The sequence below is a fragment of the Sylvia atricapilla genome, chromosome 12 (assembly GCF_009819655.1).
Source record: "Sylvia atricapilla isolate bSylAtr1 chromosome 12, bSylAtr1.pri, whole genome shotgun sequence".
Taxonomy (NCBI): Eukaryota; Metazoa; Chordata; class Aves; order Passeriformes; family Sylviidae; genus Sylvia; species Sylvia atricapilla.
The window spans coordinates 1,320,113-1,338,139 of NC_089151.1; the positions used below are offsets into that span (position 1 = coordinate 1,320,113).

General features: G+C 53.9%; 1 protein-coding gene across 4 annotated transcripts in view; it reads left to right on the top strand.

The window, feature by feature from the left end:
- Positions 1-18,027, top strand: part of ANKRD11 (ankyrin repeat domain containing 11) — a 130,936-nt gene that overhangs the window by 101,745 nt on the left and 11,164 nt on the right. For all 4 annotated transcript variants that reach the window (XM_066327430.1, XM_066327431.1, XM_066327432.1 and 1 more), the window contains 5 exons: positions 3,271-3,409; positions 13,443-13,613; positions 14,709-14,912; positions 16,902-17,044; positions 17,733-17,880. In XM_066327430.1, the coding sequence (XP_066183527.1) occupies positions 3,271-3,409; positions 13,443-13,613; positions 14,709-14,912; positions 16,902-17,044; positions 17,733-17,880 (805 nt within the window). The remainder of the gene's footprint in view (positions 1-3,270; positions 3,410-13,442; positions 13,614-14,708; positions 14,913-16,901; positions 17,045-17,732; positions 17,881-18,027) is intronic.

Genomic DNA, 18,027 nt, shown 5'->3' on the forward strand with positions numbered 1-18,027 from the left:
TTTGGGTTGGAAAGGACCTTAAAGCTCGTCTCATCTCTTCCCCTAGGTCAGGTTGCTCAGAACCCCATCTAAATGCTCTGTCTTGCAGAAGTCTGCATCAAAAAACCCCCACAGGATTGTTTATGCTCTGAGGACTGGCCTTTGGCCAGTTTGTGTGTCACAAGCGCCCTGAGGAGATTGTTATCAGGGTCTGTGGTGCTGATGGGAGAAGCCCTTCCATCTCCACCTTGCAGCATCTCACTCTGGGTGGCTGCTGGGGCCAGTTCCTGGTGGGTTTGTGCTCCAACCACAGCAGCTGAGAGCAGCTTGTGATGCATCTTTTCACTTTTGCAAGAGTAGCTCAAGGTGGGTTGTTACTCATACAGCAACTCCACTGCAAGTGTGATGTGGCAGGAGGGGATTTTTCTGCACTCACAGCTGCTGACTCCCCTTTGCCACAGCAGCTTTTGTTAACACCTGCAAAGGGGAACTTGCTGCTGCTGCTGCTGAGCTCTTGACTCTTCCCCATCCCTAAACTCCTGTCCTGGCCTTGGAGAGCCCCAGCTCTTTCACAGGGCTGTTCATACAAGTTTCTCTGCAATGTCAAGGCCAGGCTGGATGGGGCTCTGAGCAGCCTGATCTAGTGGAAGGTGTCCCTGCCCATGGCAAGAAAAGAGTTGGGATGAGATGAGCTTTGAGGTTCTCTTCCAACCCAAACCATTCCGGGATTTTGTGATTCTGATTTGGATTTGTTCCATTTGTGAAACCCGATTCCGATGAGCCTGAGCTTCCTTTAAACATGAGAAGATGTAAAAATGAAACCAGGTTTTACTGGAGTAAAGGACGAACATTCTTCAGTACAGAATTGGAAATAATTAGGGAAGTCAAGCTTAAAATAAGAAAACTTTCAGGAATTGGACTCTCCAGCTGCCTTGATGCTCCACCCGCTGCTGCAGGCATCCCCAGCAGGTCGCTGCTTTCCAGGGGAAAGCAAAGTCTGGATCTTCCTTGCTCCAATTAGTAGGAAAGGTTATCGTTGTGCTACTGTACGAATTAATCTTCAAAGCTGCCGCCCTTCCTTGGCTGCCTGGGCTTTTATTTAATTGTGCTGAGCTGACTGCATCAGCAGCTCCCGGCGCTGGGGTGGATGCAAAGGGAGCTCTGCCCCAGCGTGCCCAGACCGGGATTCACACGGACACTGCCACGCTGGGCTCATCCTCTGCTCTCTGAAGGGTTTCTTCATCATCCCTCTGCACTGTCTCTTCCTCCAACAGGGAGATTTTAGCAACGTGGCGATAAATAACTGTGGCTGCAGACTGACAGGGGAGAGGTTTAGGTGGGATATTGGGGAGAAATCATTCCCTGTGAGGATGGTGTGGCCCAGAGAAGCTGTGGCTGCCCCTGGGTCCCTGCAAGTGTCCAAGGCCAAGTTGGATGAGGCTTGGAGCAACCTGGGCTAGTGAAAGGCGTCCCTGCCCATGTCAGGGTTTGGAACAAGAGGAGTTTTGAAGTCCCTTCCAACCCAAACAATTCCGTGATTCAGACTTCTAGAATGAGCTGCCTTTTAACCTGTCCTGAGTGCACAGAGATCCCAGGCAGCATTAATCCAGCAGAAAACATACCTGGTGTGTCTAGGAGCATCATCCAGATGCTTCTTGAACTCTGACAGCTTGGTGCCCTGACTCCTTCACCCTGCAGGAACCTCACAGACTCCTGACTGAAGTGTTCAGAGATGCCTTTTATTCAGGTAGATACAAGGAAAAGTTCAGGATGTGAATGACCGCTGTGGAAGAAGGTGCATTATTTATTTGGTGGCTTTTTTCCCCAGAAATATACACATTTTATTTTATTCCTTTGATAAAATATTTCACAGAATCATAGAACTAGGACAGACCAGAGTGCCTGCTCACAACATGACATTGCAGGCAGGTGATGGAAGCTCCCTGGCCTCGCTGCCACCTCAGAGCAGTAGAACTGGCATCATTTATTATTCCAAACTATTTTTGTTCACCTCAGCAGAAGTCAAAAGCTTTTCAATCTGGAGGGTTCAAAGGAAATGCTGGAGTGTTTATTTTGGCTCTGGGGGCTCTGTCCCATTGCTCCAGGGCCGGTGCTCAGCAGCTGCTCTCGAGCAGGGCTGCCCTTGCTGGGGCTCTGAGTGTGCCTTGGCTGCCTCCCACCACCGAGCCCTGTCAGGCAGGTTTGTTTCTCTTGCTTTACCAAAAAAGGGATTCCCCAACCCATTTCCTTCATCCTCGCTGGTGCGTGCCGAGGGCGGCCCCGGGGCTGTCACGCTGAAAACAAATCCCCCTGGGGTGAGCCAGGGGCTTCTCCTTCTGCTCTGGGTGAGGTGTGGGCTCCAGACACACACGGGAAGAGGAAGGAGTGACACACACGGTGACAGTGACACCTCAGTCCTGTGACTGCTGGCGCTGGGGTCACCTGCCAGGGCAAGACAGCGGGGCTGTGCCTCTCTCTAAACAAGGGAGTGCTCTTAGGTTGGCCTGTCTGAGCTTCCAGCCGTGCTCTGGCACGATTTAGTGTACTGAGGTTCTTGTATTTAATCTCACTGTGCCTCTAAAGCGCAGAGTCTGGGTTTTGCTGGGTTGCTGAAATCAGATCTGTGACAAAGCCGCTTGTGCTGCCCTTGTTGTTCAGGCAGGGGCACAGTGGTCAGTCCAGAACTGCTCACTTAAAATAATCCTGTTCCTCACATACAAAAAACACAGGGCATGACCTCAGGCTGTGTATTCCTGGCACACTGGACTCCTGGAGTCTGAGCTGGATACCAGCTCTCCCTGGCCATGTGAAAAATCTCACCTGTCTCAGTAACTTTTGCTTGGTGATCTCTACCTGCTTTTGAGCAGTTTGCAGCATTTCTGCTTCACATTAAAAAATCCAAACCAACCCAAACAAGCAGGACTGATACAAAGCAGGAATGGATCTTTTTTGTAGTGTGGTTGTGTTTGGAAATCCTCAGGTTCCCCCATCCCAGCCTACCTTCCCTCTGTGCCTGCAGCTGGGTGCATCCTCAGCCTCATGCAAAGTGTTGGCTTCATTTTTCACAGGAATTGGTTGGAATTTGGCACCACACAACAGCCTTGATTGTCCTGGCTCTTCCCTGGTGGTGGTAGAGCTTTATATCTTGGAGGCTGCGTTGGCAAACCCTGATGCTGAAAATCCACAGCACAAATGGGAGGGATGTTACATGAGGCCAGTGCAGGATTTGGGGAATCGGGTGAGCACAGTCTGGAGAAGGCTCTTGTTGACTTTGGTCTCTTCTCTTTCCAGGATAAAGATAAAGTTTCTCTAACCAAGACTCCAAAGTTGGACCGGAGCGATGGCGGCAAAGAGGTGAAAGAGCGAGCGACCAAACGCAAGTTGCCTTTCACTGTCGGAACAAATGGAGATCAAAAAGACTCGGATACAGGTACAGAAATGCCACATTCCACCCTCAGAGCCTGGGTGTTGGGGCTGGTGGGGGGCACTCAGGATGCAGTGTGCAGCCAATCCATATGAAAGTGTTCTATCAAAGTCCCTGTATTCTTTAATTGAAGGAAGAGGCACACGGACAAGGGGCTGGATAACTGCTCTGCTCCACGTGTGCAAATCTCTTCTTAGTGATGTTTTTTAGGTGGACAAAGCTAGGACTGTGTGAGGAGACCTCTTTCCTTCAGATTTTTCCCATTCTCCTTGTTTCTAACTATCACGTTTCAGGAACTGTGGCTGGGACAAGCCATGGAACAGGGGCTGCTTGTGAAAAACAGGGGAATAAAGCTGAGTAGTGTTTCAAAGAAAATCAGCAAGTAGAATCTGGTCAAGCAGGTCAGTCTTGTAGCAGAAGAGTGGCTGATGCATGAGGCTCCTGGATGGGCTGTTGGATTTGTTAGCAGTTGGGAAGAGCTGTCACAAAGTTTTGGCATGGAGAAAATGCTCTTGTTTGATTGTAAGGGGCTGAGCTGTGGATTTTTGGACAAGGGTTTTTGTGGGTCCTTGCTGTATGTTCCTAGGAAATCTGCATTTGAAAATAGTTCTTATCAGGTAAAGCTCAGTGTAAAGAGATAAAGCAGGCTAAAAATTGGGAATGTGCTTAAAATTGGTACAAGGGCTCTATTTGGTGATGCTCTGTGGTGAACCTGGGAGGTGGCCTGATGTGGGATGTGTCTCCTCTGGTTCAGGAGTCCGGAGGGCAGATTTGGAAGGGCCAGGAGTGCTTCTGCAGCAGTGAGGGCTGTTCCATGGACAGGACATGAGGACACAGGACAGTGACATGTCCTGAGGCTGGCCCAGTGTTTCCATGGGTTTGTGTTCCTGAGCTCCCTGTGAGGGGAGAAAATTCCCAAACATTTGTTACTCTCTTAAACGTGTTGGCCATTTTTAAGGTTTTGGGTTGCTGTGGTGTCACCTTTGTGGGGGTGGCTGGGGCCAGGCCAAGCTGATGAACCAGAGCTGGAGCTGCTCTTTGCCAAGGCTGTTTATGCCACGTTCAGTAGTGGGTTGAGAGTTGAAGCCCAAGCTCACTGCAGGGATCTTCAGGACAGGGATCTGCTTTTCCCAGGGCTCGCTTCTCTCTCTGGCTGCAGAGATGTTGGAAGTGTTTGCACTGGCAGCAGTGAGAGGAGAGCAGAGAGAGAGCTGCTGGGAGAGGCTGTGGCTGCTGGGTGGGAGCAACAGCCCACGAGACACCCTCTGCTCAGGGGCTCCCCTCTTAACTCGTGCTTACCGCAGCCGCGTGACTCTTATCTCCGGACGTCTTCTCCTTCCTCTGCAGAGCTCTTCCCCTTCCTCTCCAGAGCTCATCCTTCCTGGGGAAGTGGCTGAGCTGAAGGGTAGCAGCAGCCTCAGCTCCCAGAGGAGACCCAGAGGAGGTCATGGCACTCCCAGACCCATTTAAAGACAAAACTGGGCTCTCACAAACTCTGGGAAAAGGTGTATGGGAGTTGTGGGAGAGTCTCAACGACCTGTTTGGTGGGGACTGGGCAGGAGGTGACTCTGGGCTGGAGATCCCAGCAGGGAGCTGCAGATCAATGTGCACAGTCAGACTGCTGCTTAGCAGGAGCTTGTTTCTCTTCCCTGACATCGTTTACTCCAGGAATCAGATGCTGGAGATGGGGAAAAGACTTAGTGGAGATAGGAAAAGACTTCCTGGCACCTTGCTCTGCTCTTGCACCACCCCACTGTGACTGTTTCAGTCCTGTGAGGTCTTTGGGCTGGCTCGAGGTAGAGGCAGGCACAGACGTGTTTGTGGGTGCTCAGAAGCTGCACGTTCTGGGGGTGGAGGGGTCCCCCCAAGTCTGTGCTGGTGCCATCCATCGGTGGCATCTGGCTGAGGACACAGGTGTGACATGCAGGACAGGCTTTTGTCTGGAGCAAAGGCTGCCGTGCACCCACCCTGCAGGAGGGGGAAGGCTGCTGCTTGTTCTGCTCCTCAGAGAAGTGGGATTGCACCATCGCTGCTGGCTGACCCCGGGTGGTTTATGTAACGTGGTCCTGCTTCCCAGGCTGTGTCCATGGGCTGCTGTGTGTGCATGAGGGGGTGTGCCAGGATGTTCCACAGCCATGTGGAATTCAGCTGTAAGGATGTGGGAGCTGGGAGCTAGCAGAGCTCTCTCTTTGCCTTAGTGGGGTATTTTTCTCCTCTTCAAGTGTTTAAACAATAGCGTGGATCCTCATCCTGATGTGTTGCAGTGACTCATTTTCCTTAGCACGGTGTGTGTTGCTTTTTTCCCCAGATGGCTCTGGCTCAGCCTTGACGTAGGTGCTCCATATGTGGGGTGAGAAACATCAGACGTGGGTTTGTCTCCTGTGGAAGGACAGCACAAAGCCACCCTGGCCAGGTGTGGGGCAGCAGCTGGTGCTGCAGGATGGTTGTGGGGCAGATGGGATAATGGGAAGGAATTCCTTCCTATGCTGAGCACCCACAATTCCTTCCTGTGAAGGTGCTGAGGCCCTGGCACGGGTTACCTGGAGAAGCTGTGGCTGCCCCATCCTTGGAAGTGTCCAAGGCTAGGTTGGATGAGGTTTGGAGCACCCTGGGATAGTGGAAGGTGTCCCTCACATAGCAAGGGATGGGACAAGATGAACTTTAAGGTCCCTTCACTCCTAAGCCATTCCAGGATTCTGTGGTGTGGGCTCCCAGAGGCGTGACTGGCCAGCACTGTGCTGAGCACATGGTTTAGGTAAGGTTGGTTCAGAGCTAAATCTTCTAAAATAATCTTTCTCAAAATGGTTTCTAGAGCAACAGTTCTGGCTCTCGGGTTCCTCAGAGTTAACTAAATAAACTGTCTTTAGGAAAAAAAAAAAAAAATGGCATTGAGCCGTGAGCCTCCAGAATGTGCATGTTACAGCTCCAGCACTGTGGGAGCAGCATCTCTGTGCCTCAGACTTCTCCTCCTTCCTTCTCCTTCCCTCATGTGGCATCTCCCCACATCCACAGGCGCTGCCCAGAGCCTACGTGCTGCCTGGCAGCCTCCAAACCAGCACAGCCAGCTTTTCTCCCAGCGATTCCAGCGGCGTGCGAGGCTCCGTGCAGCTCCTCGGCCACGTGCCGCATCGGGAGGGGGCTTCAAACCCAGGAATATTGGATAATGGTGGTATTAACCGCCCCGCAGAGAGGGAGCAGCAGGGAGAGAAGGGACCAGTCCTGCTGGGAAGGCACCTGGCAGGAGAGGTGGGCACACGGGCGGCTGGCGCAGCGGTGCCGTGGCTGCGGCGCTGAGCCACGGCTGAGTCACGGCTGACTCAACGGCACCAGACTGCCGGCATGGGGCCGGGCACTCCCCACCTGCCTGGGGCTCTGACGGGATGGATCCGCACCAGCAGCTCCCTCTCTGCAGCGTGGGACAGGTAACGCTGCTGGAGAGCAGCTGGGAGGCACAGGGAGCGCAGAATTCCGTGTGCACGCTCCTCCTGCGGATGGTTTCCTTAGCTGGATGTCACGCTGTCACTCGAGTCCCTTGGCTGGAGGTGCAGCTGTGGTTTCCAGGACTTTAGTCATCAGCAGGGAGAGTTGGGGCTCGATACAAATCTCAGAGCACGCTGAGATAATTTTGGCCTCTGGCAGCTCTCACTGGGAGCTGGGAGGGCCTGAACGAGGCTGGGTCAAAGCTGGTGGTCCCCAGCAATTCTGAGGTCACTTCTGTCCTTGGGGTCCCACTGCCTCTCTGGGTGCCCAGCTCCCTCCTGCGTGTCCATCTCCTTCCCTGAGTGCTCTTGGAGGAAGGAATAAGGGGGAGAGAAATCCCCAGCAGCTCTCCAAGCTGATCTGTGCATATCAACCTTCCTGGGCTCCGAGGGCTGTCCTGGTGCCCAGGGCTGATTCCGGGGGCTTGTGGCCGGCCAGGGAGGTGCTGTGGTGGACCAGGGCCAGTGTGAATATGCTTGGCAGGAGCTGGCCTTGGAGCTTCAAACTCCTTCTCTGTAATCCCCCGAGGTCGTTACGTGACGCTAATTAGTAGGTTAGAAAAGGCTTGATGAATCAGCTGACCCAAACCATCCTCTCCCGGAGCCGGCTGCTGCTTGCCTAATGCTGGAGCGTTGGGAGCCACACGGCATGGGAACGGGCTCGTTAGTCCCGAGTTGGAATCTGTGAGAAGCAAATTGCTGGCTTATTAAAAAAGGCATCTGCATCCCACGGTGGTGTTTGTGCCGTTCCCTGTCCTGGCTGTGCTCCGGTGTGTGCAGCTGGGGCTCGGAGGGGCTGCGCTGCAGCGGGGCTTTCTTTGCTCGTGTCATTTCAATCCTTTTACTGAAATAGTAAGAAACTGTTCTCACCTAGCAACCAGGGAGAGAGTGAATGTCAGAGCTTCTCCTTTCCCTTGCTGGGCTCCATAATGCCGGTACAGTGTGGAGAGCCTGGCACACACCAGCCTTCAGATCACCCTGAGAAACTCCCCGTGTGCAGCAGCCATCTGGGAAGGGCTGTGCAGAAAACCAGGTCGTTTTATGACGGGAGCTGCCATAAATCTCCCTCCTCCCCCCTCATCACCTCCTTAACATGCAGAGGGAGAGGTTGCAGTGTGCTGTGTCTCTGTGAACCAAAAATCTATCAATGATGGCTTTTTGCTTAATACAAGAGCTTTTATCAGCGCTGTCTGCAGAGTGTCCTGGCCCCGGCTCCGGGAGGGGAGGGCTGGCCAGAGCCTTCCTCCCCCGTCCTCCCTCCTCCAGCTCTTTCTATTTCGTGGGAAATGAACGGTCTGGACTTGAAAATTGGTCTTGCTCTGAATAATTCACTTTTAACATGGAGATTGTTGTTTGTGATGAAGCCTCTGGGTTCCTTTCACAGCATGTTGGGAGCCAGTGGCCACTCTGGGAAGGAGCTGCTATTACACATCAGGGCACAGCTGTGGGGTCTGGCCTACAGTGTAGGGAGAACACCTGGGTTTGGATTTGGCTGTCACACGGCGTTAAACCTCTCCAGTCAAATTATATTTAAAAATACTGCAGCCAGTGGGGTCAGGCCCTGCAGATCCTCATCCCCAGGAGCTCAGTTGGGCACTGGAGATGGGGGGCTCAGCTGCATACAGTGACCTGACATAGTTATAAAGGGGCTTGTTCCTCCCTGTGGCACCTTTTCTCCACTCCTGACTCATATCCAAGGTCTCCACCATCCTTTCCAGCAGTGTGGGATGAGGCTCTGGCTCTGGTCCTCCATCCTTCAGGTGGGAATGAGCTCCCCACTCTATGGGAGCAGCTCAGGGCACCTTCTGTCAAGGCAGACCTTATTTTCCTCGTTTTCCTTTTTGGCATTTGGTTGATAAACCAGATCACGTCCTGGCTGTGCCCCTGGTCCATTTTCTCTGCAGTGTGCCCATTGACCTCCTGGTGCCAGAGTGTCCCCCCAGCCCAAGCCATGTTCCTCTGCAGTCCAGGGTTCTCCTGCTCACCCTCCTCTGAGCTCTTTGCCACCCAGTGTTTTGGCCTGTCGTGCTGCTCTCTCTTATTTATCCACCTTTGCCATGCTGCTGCTTCCCATCCCATGCTGGTCCTGCCACCTCCAGCCTTCCCCTCAGCCTGCTTGTCCTTCAGTTCTGGAGTGCCCCAGAGCCTTGGCATGTGGTGGGACCATGCTGCTGATCCAGCCTTTCACCTCCTGAGTCACAGACCCACATTGCAGGTGCCCTGTGAGTGCATCCTCAGGCCACGGTGCCTGGCTGGACCTGCTCTCCCCTGCCCTGAGCCGACATGCTCCACAACGTTTTATGCCCTCCAAGTTCTGCAGCAGGAATGAGTCACCCTTATGCAGGCTGGGCCGGGCTGGGGGGAGCACAGAGCCTGCCTGCTCTCCCGGGGGTGCAGTGCAGTCTCTGTTGCTGTCTGTGCCGCTCTAATTTATTCCTATTGATCTCCTGGCCGTGCTGGCTGGGCACAGCAGCTCAGCAAAGCCCCTCTCGCCGGTGAGCCGGCGCTCGGTGTGGCCGTGCGGTGCCGAGGCGTTGGGCACGAGCTGCTGCTTTGGAAATGGTATTTTTTTTCCCTCAGGGTTCCACCTTTGGTGCGTGTGTTGTCATGCCGAGCAGTGGGAGCGGATGATTTCTGCATTACAGGGTGTGCTGCGTGCGTGGGGAGTGAGGAGCCGCGGTGCAGCTCCGGCGTCCCCACGACCTGCCAGCGTCTCACCGTGCGCTGGAGAAACCTCTGAGAGGTTTTCCATCGCTGCCCTGCTCTCCTCCTGCCCCTCTCCGTGTCAGCTGGGGCTGGGTTCAGCCTGTGTCTGCACCCAGAGCCAGCTCAGCTGCACTGAACCCCGGGATCCCTGTGGAGCTGCCGAGGTGCTTCCAGCAGCCCCGGATTTGTGCTCCCCATCGCGGCACTGCCCGGAATCTCGTGCGGGCACAAGAACCACCCTCAAAGGGGACTCAAACCCCTTTGTCCTGGGAATCTGCTCCTGCTCAGCCTTTGCAGCCTCTCGGGCTCCGTGTGATGAAAGGCAGGAGCGGTTCCCAGCTCAGCTCCTGCTTTCCCCTTTAAGCCTGCGCACGCGGTTCCTGCTGGCGTCAGCGTGAGGGAAGAGCCGAGCAGGATCCCCGAATTAAACCAGGGCTGATGCTCGGCTGGTTTGCAGAAGGGCTGAAGCAATCAGCAAACAAGCTGCTTTAAAAATAGCTGCATGGAGGTGTGGCTCATGCCGGGCTCGTGGAGCATCCGTGGGCTGCCATGGTCTTCTTCCCACTGGGATCTGTGTGCGTGGTCCAGCTGCCGGTACTGAGGGCTCCCTGCCTCCACACCCCCCCATATCTCTGGGGTTTGTGCTTGCTGAAGGGATTTTAGTGCCAAATAAGCTTTTTTCTGTCAGCAGAGGTGGGTAGCACTTGGGAGAGTTTCTCTCCAGTCGCTCCATGTTGCTGCAAGGTGTTCCAGAGGCGTGGTTAATCGGAGGCACAGGAGCAGCCTGCAGGAGCCAGCCAGCTGAGATCTCTGTGCAGGGACACCTTTAAATCTGCTGCAAATCTGATGCTGAGTAAAATCCTCTGGGTTGGAATAACACACGTGCAGCTCTGTGAGCCTGGGACCAGGCAGGGCTGGGAGAGCCAGCCCAGTTCCAGGCAGGGCTCTCACCCTGCTGAGGCTCAGGGTGGGAAGTGAATGATGGGAGCAGCTCTGTCTCCATCCTCTGCTTATGTTTCAGAGCAAATTAAGGATTTTTGTTTATGTGCTCCCTCCACATGGCCTGAGCACTGTGCCATGCAGGGAGCTGGGGGCTGCCACGCTGCCCACACAGGGGTGCCAGCCATAGAACTACAGAATCATGGAATGATTTGGGTTGGGAGGGAGCTTAAAGCTCATCTCCACCCCTGCCATCACCATGTGCACCTTCCACTGGACCTTTAGGGTAGGTTGTCACACCAGGTGTCTCCAATCCCATCCAGGTGGCCTTGCACCCATCCCAGTGGGAAGCAGGAGCCCGAGTCCTCGGCTGCCTCCCCACAGCGAGCGAGAACGCGGCAGCCGCTTTCCAATTTATTTTTATCTTGTTGATCACATGCTTTGTAATGTTAAATGTTCTGTGGAGGAGGAAATTTCTGCTCCTGCAGAATGAATAGGAGTTTAGGGGGTTTCGGTTGAACTTGATAATCAATTTTTTTGCAAATCCCAGGCTCGTGCTGACAACCTGCAGCAGCCAAGGGATATTAATGAAAATGTTCCCATTCTAATTGTGGCTCCGTACGTGCGGAGCAGCCCTGGGCATCGTGTACTTCAGGGACTCTGCTTGGTGGCACCAGCCAAGATGTGACCCCTCAAGTGTCTCCATGCCAGGCTTTGAGGCATGGCTGGATGTGAGGGAAGCCAGGTCTAGCTGAGCAGGGTTTAAGCAGCTTGGAAAGTCTCAGGAGGAGCAGGGAGGTGGTGCACACGTAGATCAGGTGTCCCTGTGTCCCCTGGCAGGACACACAACTCAGCAGTGTGGCTCCTGGAGCCACCCCGGCAAAGTTGTCTTCCCGTAAGCACGCTGGATTTAATTTTATTTTAAGCCATTAAAAAACTATCCTAGGATCTGATTTCATCTTCCAGCTCTGTTACAGCTGCCAGGATGACCAAAGTGTGGTTTCAGAGTTGACTGGGATTTGCCTTCAAAGCAGACATGTTTCCAGGACGTGCATTTCATAGAATTAAATGCTTTGGGTTGGGAAGGATCTTAAGGCTCCTCTCATCCCACCTCTGCCATGGGCAGGGACACCTTCACTAGACCAGGTTACTCCAAGCCTGGCTTTGGACACTTCCAGGGATCCAAGGGCAGCCCCAGCTTCTCTGGGCAGTGAGCAGAGGGCTTTGAAGAGGGGTGCCCATGCTCTCTGGTTGAGAGGTTCCCTGGAATTATTTCTTAGATATACAGGATCCCAGGAGCAGGGTTGGATGGAAATCCCCTGCTCCAGGTGGGCCCTGAGCAGCAGAGGTTGGCAGCTCTGTGCACTGTGCCCAGAAAAGGTTTCTGGAGCTGGCTGTGCCTCAGCCGCGGAGCTGCGAGTGACAGGAACAGAACATCCCCACATGCTGCTGCCCTCGTCTGCCAGAGACCTTTCCTCAGCTGCAGTTTGGTGGGTGAAGAAGGAACCTGTGCACAGTCTGGTGGCCGAGTGTGACCCTGTCTGTTGGTGGTTCCACCTGACCTGCTGGACTTTGTGCGGGGACACCGCAGGCTCCGTCCCGCTGGGGTGTGACACGGGGCTGAGCAGAGCTGGGGAGAGGCTGCAGGATTGCTTCTTTTTATTATGGTGAAGGTTCTCAGGCACCTTCAGGTTGCCCAGAGAAACTGTGGCTGCCTCATCCCTGTAAGTGTCCAGGGCTGGGTTGGACGGGGCTTGGAGCCACCTGAGCTGGTGGAAGGTGTCCCTGCCTGTGGGGGTGGACTGGATGAGCTTCAGGGTTCCTTCCCCCCCAAACCATTCCATGATTGCGTGGCTGTGGTTTGGGAGTGGTTGCTCCTGGTCTCTCAGCAGGAGCTGCCTTTGCAGCTGGATGATTTGGGGGGCCAAGTTTTAGGCTGGGATTTGGGATGACAAGCCAGGCACATCTGGGGTTTCTTCCTCCCTGGTGTTTGCTCAGGACTATTTGAGAGGACTGCAGAAGACCTGAGGGCAGGTGGGTGCTCATGGCCAGCTGGGGGGCCAGCCACTTTGTGAGGAGAGGACCAGCCTGGTGCTCCCCACACCTGTTTGGCTGCAGCCTCCTCACTTCAGTAGTGATGATGATGATGATGGGTGTGATGGCCACATTTCTGAGCTGTCAGCCTGTATCTTTCAGCTCTCATTGTTGATGCTGTTCAGTGCCTCCAGCTGGGTCCATGCTGTGATGGGGTCAGTCTGAGTAGGCTCCTTCAGACACCCTGGCATGGCATGGATGTTCCTAAAGCAGGATGGGAGGTGCAGCACTGGCTGTGGTCCCTCAAAGGATCTGTTCCATCTTTCCTGTGCTGCTCTTTGGTGGTGGAGGAGAATGGGAGGCTGCTGGAGGAGCAGGAGTGGGGTGTGTCCTGGCTGCACCCTCAGTGCTGTGAGCCTGGGTGGCTGCTCCAGGTGCCACTGGAGGGGTCCATTTGTCACCACAGGGCTCCATCACTCAGCTCTGGGCTCCATCACTCAGCTCTGGGCTCCATCACTCAGCTCTGGGCTCCGTCACTCAGCTCAGGGCTCCATCACTCAGCTCAGGGCTCCATCACTCAGCTCAGGGCTCCATCACTCAGCTCTGGGCTCCGTCACTCAGCTCAGGGCTCCATCACTCAGCTCAGGGCTCCATCACTCAGCTCAGGGCTCCATCACTCAGCTCAGGGATCCGTCACTCAGCTCTGGGCTCCATCACTCAGCTCTGGGCTCCATCACTCAGCTCAGGGATCCATCACTCAGCTCTGGGCTCCATCACTCAGCACAAGCGTTTCGGAACTGTCAGTCCCATGCTCAGGCAGGAACATGGCTTTCAGCTCCAGTGCCATTCATGCCTTGTGTCCCTGTGTCCTTGTCCCACAGAGAAGCAGGGTCCCGAGCGGAAGAGGATTAAAAAGGAGCCCGCCACCAGGAAGCCTGGCCTGCTCTTCGGCATGGGCCTCTCGGGGATCCGGGCAGGGTACCCGCTCTCCGAGCGCCAGCAAGTCGCTCTCCTCATGCAGATGACAGCAGAAGAGTCTGCAAACAGCCCAGGTGAGACTGGGGAGGGAGTTTGTTCTGAGGGGTGGGCAGGAAGGTGGGAGGGAGCTGCAGTGAGAGCCTCCCAAACATCCGGAATTCCCATCTCCCGGGGTCACCAGGGGTTCAGGTGCAGCAGCAGGGCTGAGCTGGCAGCCCTGGCATGGTGCAGGAGGGGCTGGTTTGCTGCCCTGTGGGGTCCCACTGCTCCCACAGAGCCCTGCAGGTGTGACACCACTGGGGTCCACACATGGCTCTGGCTGCCCTTCCTTTTTCCAGTGTCCCTTGGGTCCAATCCAGGCCACCACCCAGCCTGCCCTGGCTGCTCAGCTGGAGCTTTGCTTCCATGGGAGCCTCCTCCACCTCTGCTCTGTGTTTCCCACTGGCCTTTCAGGCTGTATCAGTAAAGGAGGATTGTGAATAAAGACAAAATATCATCCTCTGCAGGTTTTTAATGTTTCTTCTCTTGGAAGGGGATAAGATGTGTAACCACCACAGCTCTGATTTGAGGTGTGGAGCAGCTGGAATGTGTTTACCGTGGATTTTGTGTTCTAGTCATTTTTATCTGTTGCAAACGTGCCTCCCCCTGGTTTTTGGGGGCTCTGTGCTATCTCTGTGCTCACATCCACATCCCACACACAACACTGCAGCTTTTAGCCAAAAAAACACCAATCTCGCTGCTTATGCTGCAGTTTTTTGGGAAAACGAAAAGGGAAAAAGCTGCCGAGCATTCCAGTGTTCTCCCAGGAAATGCAGTCTCCTCCCCAGGCCGTCAGACCTCACATGTGCTTGGTAAAAGGCCACTTCCCTCGGGAATTGAGGTTTGAGGGTAAGGAGCTGCATTGTCTGCTCGCAGATCACGGGATTGCCCACAGTGTTTGCCAGGACTGCAGCTCTCCAGTGGGTCTGGCAGCCCGAGATTCCCATCTCCGTGGGACACACACAGGCTGCTCTGTTCACATCCACTCCAGAGCCTGGGTTGCCTCTTGCTGCCTTGTGGTGAATATTTCGGGAAGAGCCGAGACGAAACGTGATGCACGAGCTCCCTCTAAGGGCTTTAGGAACTCTATGGAACGGCAGTCCCTGACGCTGTTTCTCTCCTCCCTGCAGTTGACACAACACCAAAGCATCCCTCTCAGTCTACAGTTTGTCAGAAGGGAACTCCCAACTCTGCCTCCAAAACCAAAGATAAAGTAAATAAGAGAAACGAGCGAGGAGAGACTCGGCTGCATCGCGCTGCCATCCGCGGCGACGCCCGGCGCATCAAGGAGCTCATCATCGAGGGTGCAGATGTCAATGTGAAGGACTTTGCAGGTACACAGCACAGGAATCCCAACTTTGTTCCCACCTGGTTGTACGTTCCACCTCCAAGATTGAATCCCACTAGAAAAAGTAGTTTGTTTCTGACATGGGATTGCTCCTGGGTAAAGAAGGGATTTCCCAAAAATTGTGGGTTTGCTCTTTGGAAAGGAAAAAGTCTTTTTGCCCTTTAGAAAAAAAAAATAACAACAACAAAAAGCCACATCAAAATATCCCCCAAAGCATCAGTTCCCAGGTTGTGCAGTCTGCTTGAGGTGGTGAAACTGGGCTGGACAGGATCCAGAGAATCCCTGGAGCTGTTGTGGCTCCACACAGCAAAAAACTGACCAGGCCATTCTGGATCATTTCCTTCTGCCCTTGCACAGGAGGGCCACGTTGGAAGTCTGGAGGGGGATTTGCAAAGGGAGGTGGGCTGGTTTAGCTTCAGTTTTACTTAAAATAGAAGGAATTATGTGCGCAGAGATACTGCTGAGAGTGGGTTTGTGAAGTCATCGCTCTGGGGTTGGGGGCCTGATGCCTGTGAATTTTTGGGAGTTGTTTTTAAGGACTGAATGTGGGGGTGCTGCTGATGGGGAGGGAATGTGAAGGGCAAGATTAGGCTCTCACCAGGCACCCAAACTGGAGGAGTTGTTGACCATCCTGACCCTCAGCTCAGGAGTAGTACCTCCTCCTCCTCCTCGTCCTTGTCCTCCTCCTCCTCCTCCTCAGCAGTGCTGCCAAGCTCCTGCTTAGATTGGTGGGATGAGATGGGAACAGCCCCGAGTCCTGCAGGGAGAAGGCAGCCATGGGTTGCTGGAGAAGGGGTGATGAAGGTTCGATTGGGCTGGATCAGCCTTTCTTCAGCACGTCCTAGAGCCTGACTTTGCTCTTTTGCTGTTCTCTTCGCGTGATTTTGGGGCTATAAATAGCTATGGCTGTTCTTCCACCCGTATGATTAATCCCAGTGCCAGACTGAAGTATCAGTTGTGATTAATTCCGGGCACAGGTGCCCCCTCCAAAGGCTCCAAGTGAAGGTAACGGAACGCGCTCCCACGGCGCTATCAGCAAAACACCGGAGCAGCCGCGTTGGGGAACTTCAAAACAGGCTCTGCTTAAAAATAGTCTGTTTGAACACGATAAAATATTTTGTTCCGCGCTCTTCAGAGATTTGTTTGAGAGCTAGAGCTGCCGTTACTGTGGAGACGCTGCTGTTTGGTTTCCCCCCCGAGCCCAGGCCGGTGTTCCTGTGTTTGGAGAGCACACAGAAAATCTGTGTGGGGGCTGTTTGTGCCCTATCTGCAGTTCTGAGCTCAGGCCTGGTCTGTGCACCAGGGTTTCCCTTACACAGGGGTTGGAACCTAAAGCCAAACCTGAAGGAGCTTAAGAGGAGGCTGGAGAGGGACGTTTCACAGGACCATGGAGTGACAGAACAAGAGGGAATGGCCGTAAGCTGACACAGGGCAGGGTTAGATGGGATATTAGGAAGAAATTCTTCCCTGTAAGGCCCTGGCACAGGTTGCTCAGAGAAGCTATGGCTGTCCTGTTGCTGGAAGCATTGAAGGCCAGACTGGAGGGGACTTGCAACAACCTGGGATAGTGGAAGGAGTCCCTGCTCATGGCTGGGGGTGAGACTGGATGAACTTTAAGATCCCTTCCAACCCAAACTATTTCATGATGGTATAAAGGGGAACAGATTTAAGACCTGCCTTTCACATGACATCAGCCATTCTCCTTATTTCCCATCTAAAACTTCCCATTTCCAGGAGCTGTGTCAGGTCTGGCAGATGCTCTGACTGTAGAGGGAGAAGTGGGATCAATTCTATGACTGCCTGGCAGGAGCAGCGGGGCAGAGCTGCACGTTCCTTCCTGCTGTGCCATGGGGATCCGAGCAAACACAGCCAACTCGGCCATCAGAGCAACACAACCCCGACAACACTGACCCTGCAGGTTTCCCCTGTGTCTCACTGTGAAGGTGGTGTCCTGAGTGTCCCTGTCCTTTTGCAGGCTGGACGGCGCTGCACGAGGCCTGCAACAGGGGCTACTACGACGTGGCCAAGCAGCTGCTGGCGGCGGGCGCCGAGGTCAACACCAAGGGGCTGGACGATGACACCCCCCTGCACGACGCGGCCAACAACGGCCACTTCAAGGTCAGGCTGCTGGGATTCACTGCTGTGCTTTAAATGATTCTTTTGGGAGCTTGTGCTTCGAGCAGCCAGCTGTGGAAACAGAGGTTCTGGGTGGTTTTGTCTCGTTTCCCATGGAGTGGGCAGGAATTCGTGTTCAAGGCCAGGTTGGACGGGGCTTGGAGCAGCCTGGGTTAGTGGAAGGCATCTTTGCTCATGGCAGGGGGTGGCATGGGATGGGATTGAAGGTCCCTTCCAGCCTAAATTATTCCCTGATTGTGTGAATTTCCCTGTCTTACAGCTGTTGAGTGTTTTATTTGGTACTCCCCTGCACAGGGGATAGTTCATTCTTCTGGAATTGGGATAGGAGCGTGATTTTGTGCCTTATTCTTCCCCCTTCTTTCCTGCCCAGGTTGGTTCCTAGAATCACAGGATCATTAAGGTTGGAAAAGGCCTCCACAATCATCAAGCCCAGCCATTAACCTGATGTTGCCAGTGCACCAGTAAACTTTGTCCCTAAATGTTTTTTGAGCACTTTCAGGGATAGTGATTCCACCACTTCCCTGGGAACATTGCTGGGGCTTCTCTCTTATGTTAGTACTGCAGGGCATGTCCTGAAGACAACACTCTTAGTTATGTATGAAAATCACACAAAAAACCACCTGGAATCAAAACACCACGAGCATCTTCAAGCCTCAGTTTCTCTTTTCAGGTGGTGAAATTGTTGTTGCATTATGGAGGGAATCCTCATCAAAGCAACAGGAAGGGCGAGACGCCTTTGAAAGTAGCGAATTCTCCCACCATGGTGAACCTGCTCCTGGGGAAGACCACGTACCCCTCCAGTGAAGAGAGCTCCACAGGTGAGATTGGCCTTTCTGTGGCCGTGGCAGTGACAGTTGTGGCCTGCAGCTAACACAGAGGACTTAAGAGGACAGTTAGACTCTTGTCAGATGCTGCTGTGGTCAGGAGCCCACCCATAGCTCTAACTGAAATTCAGACAAAACCAC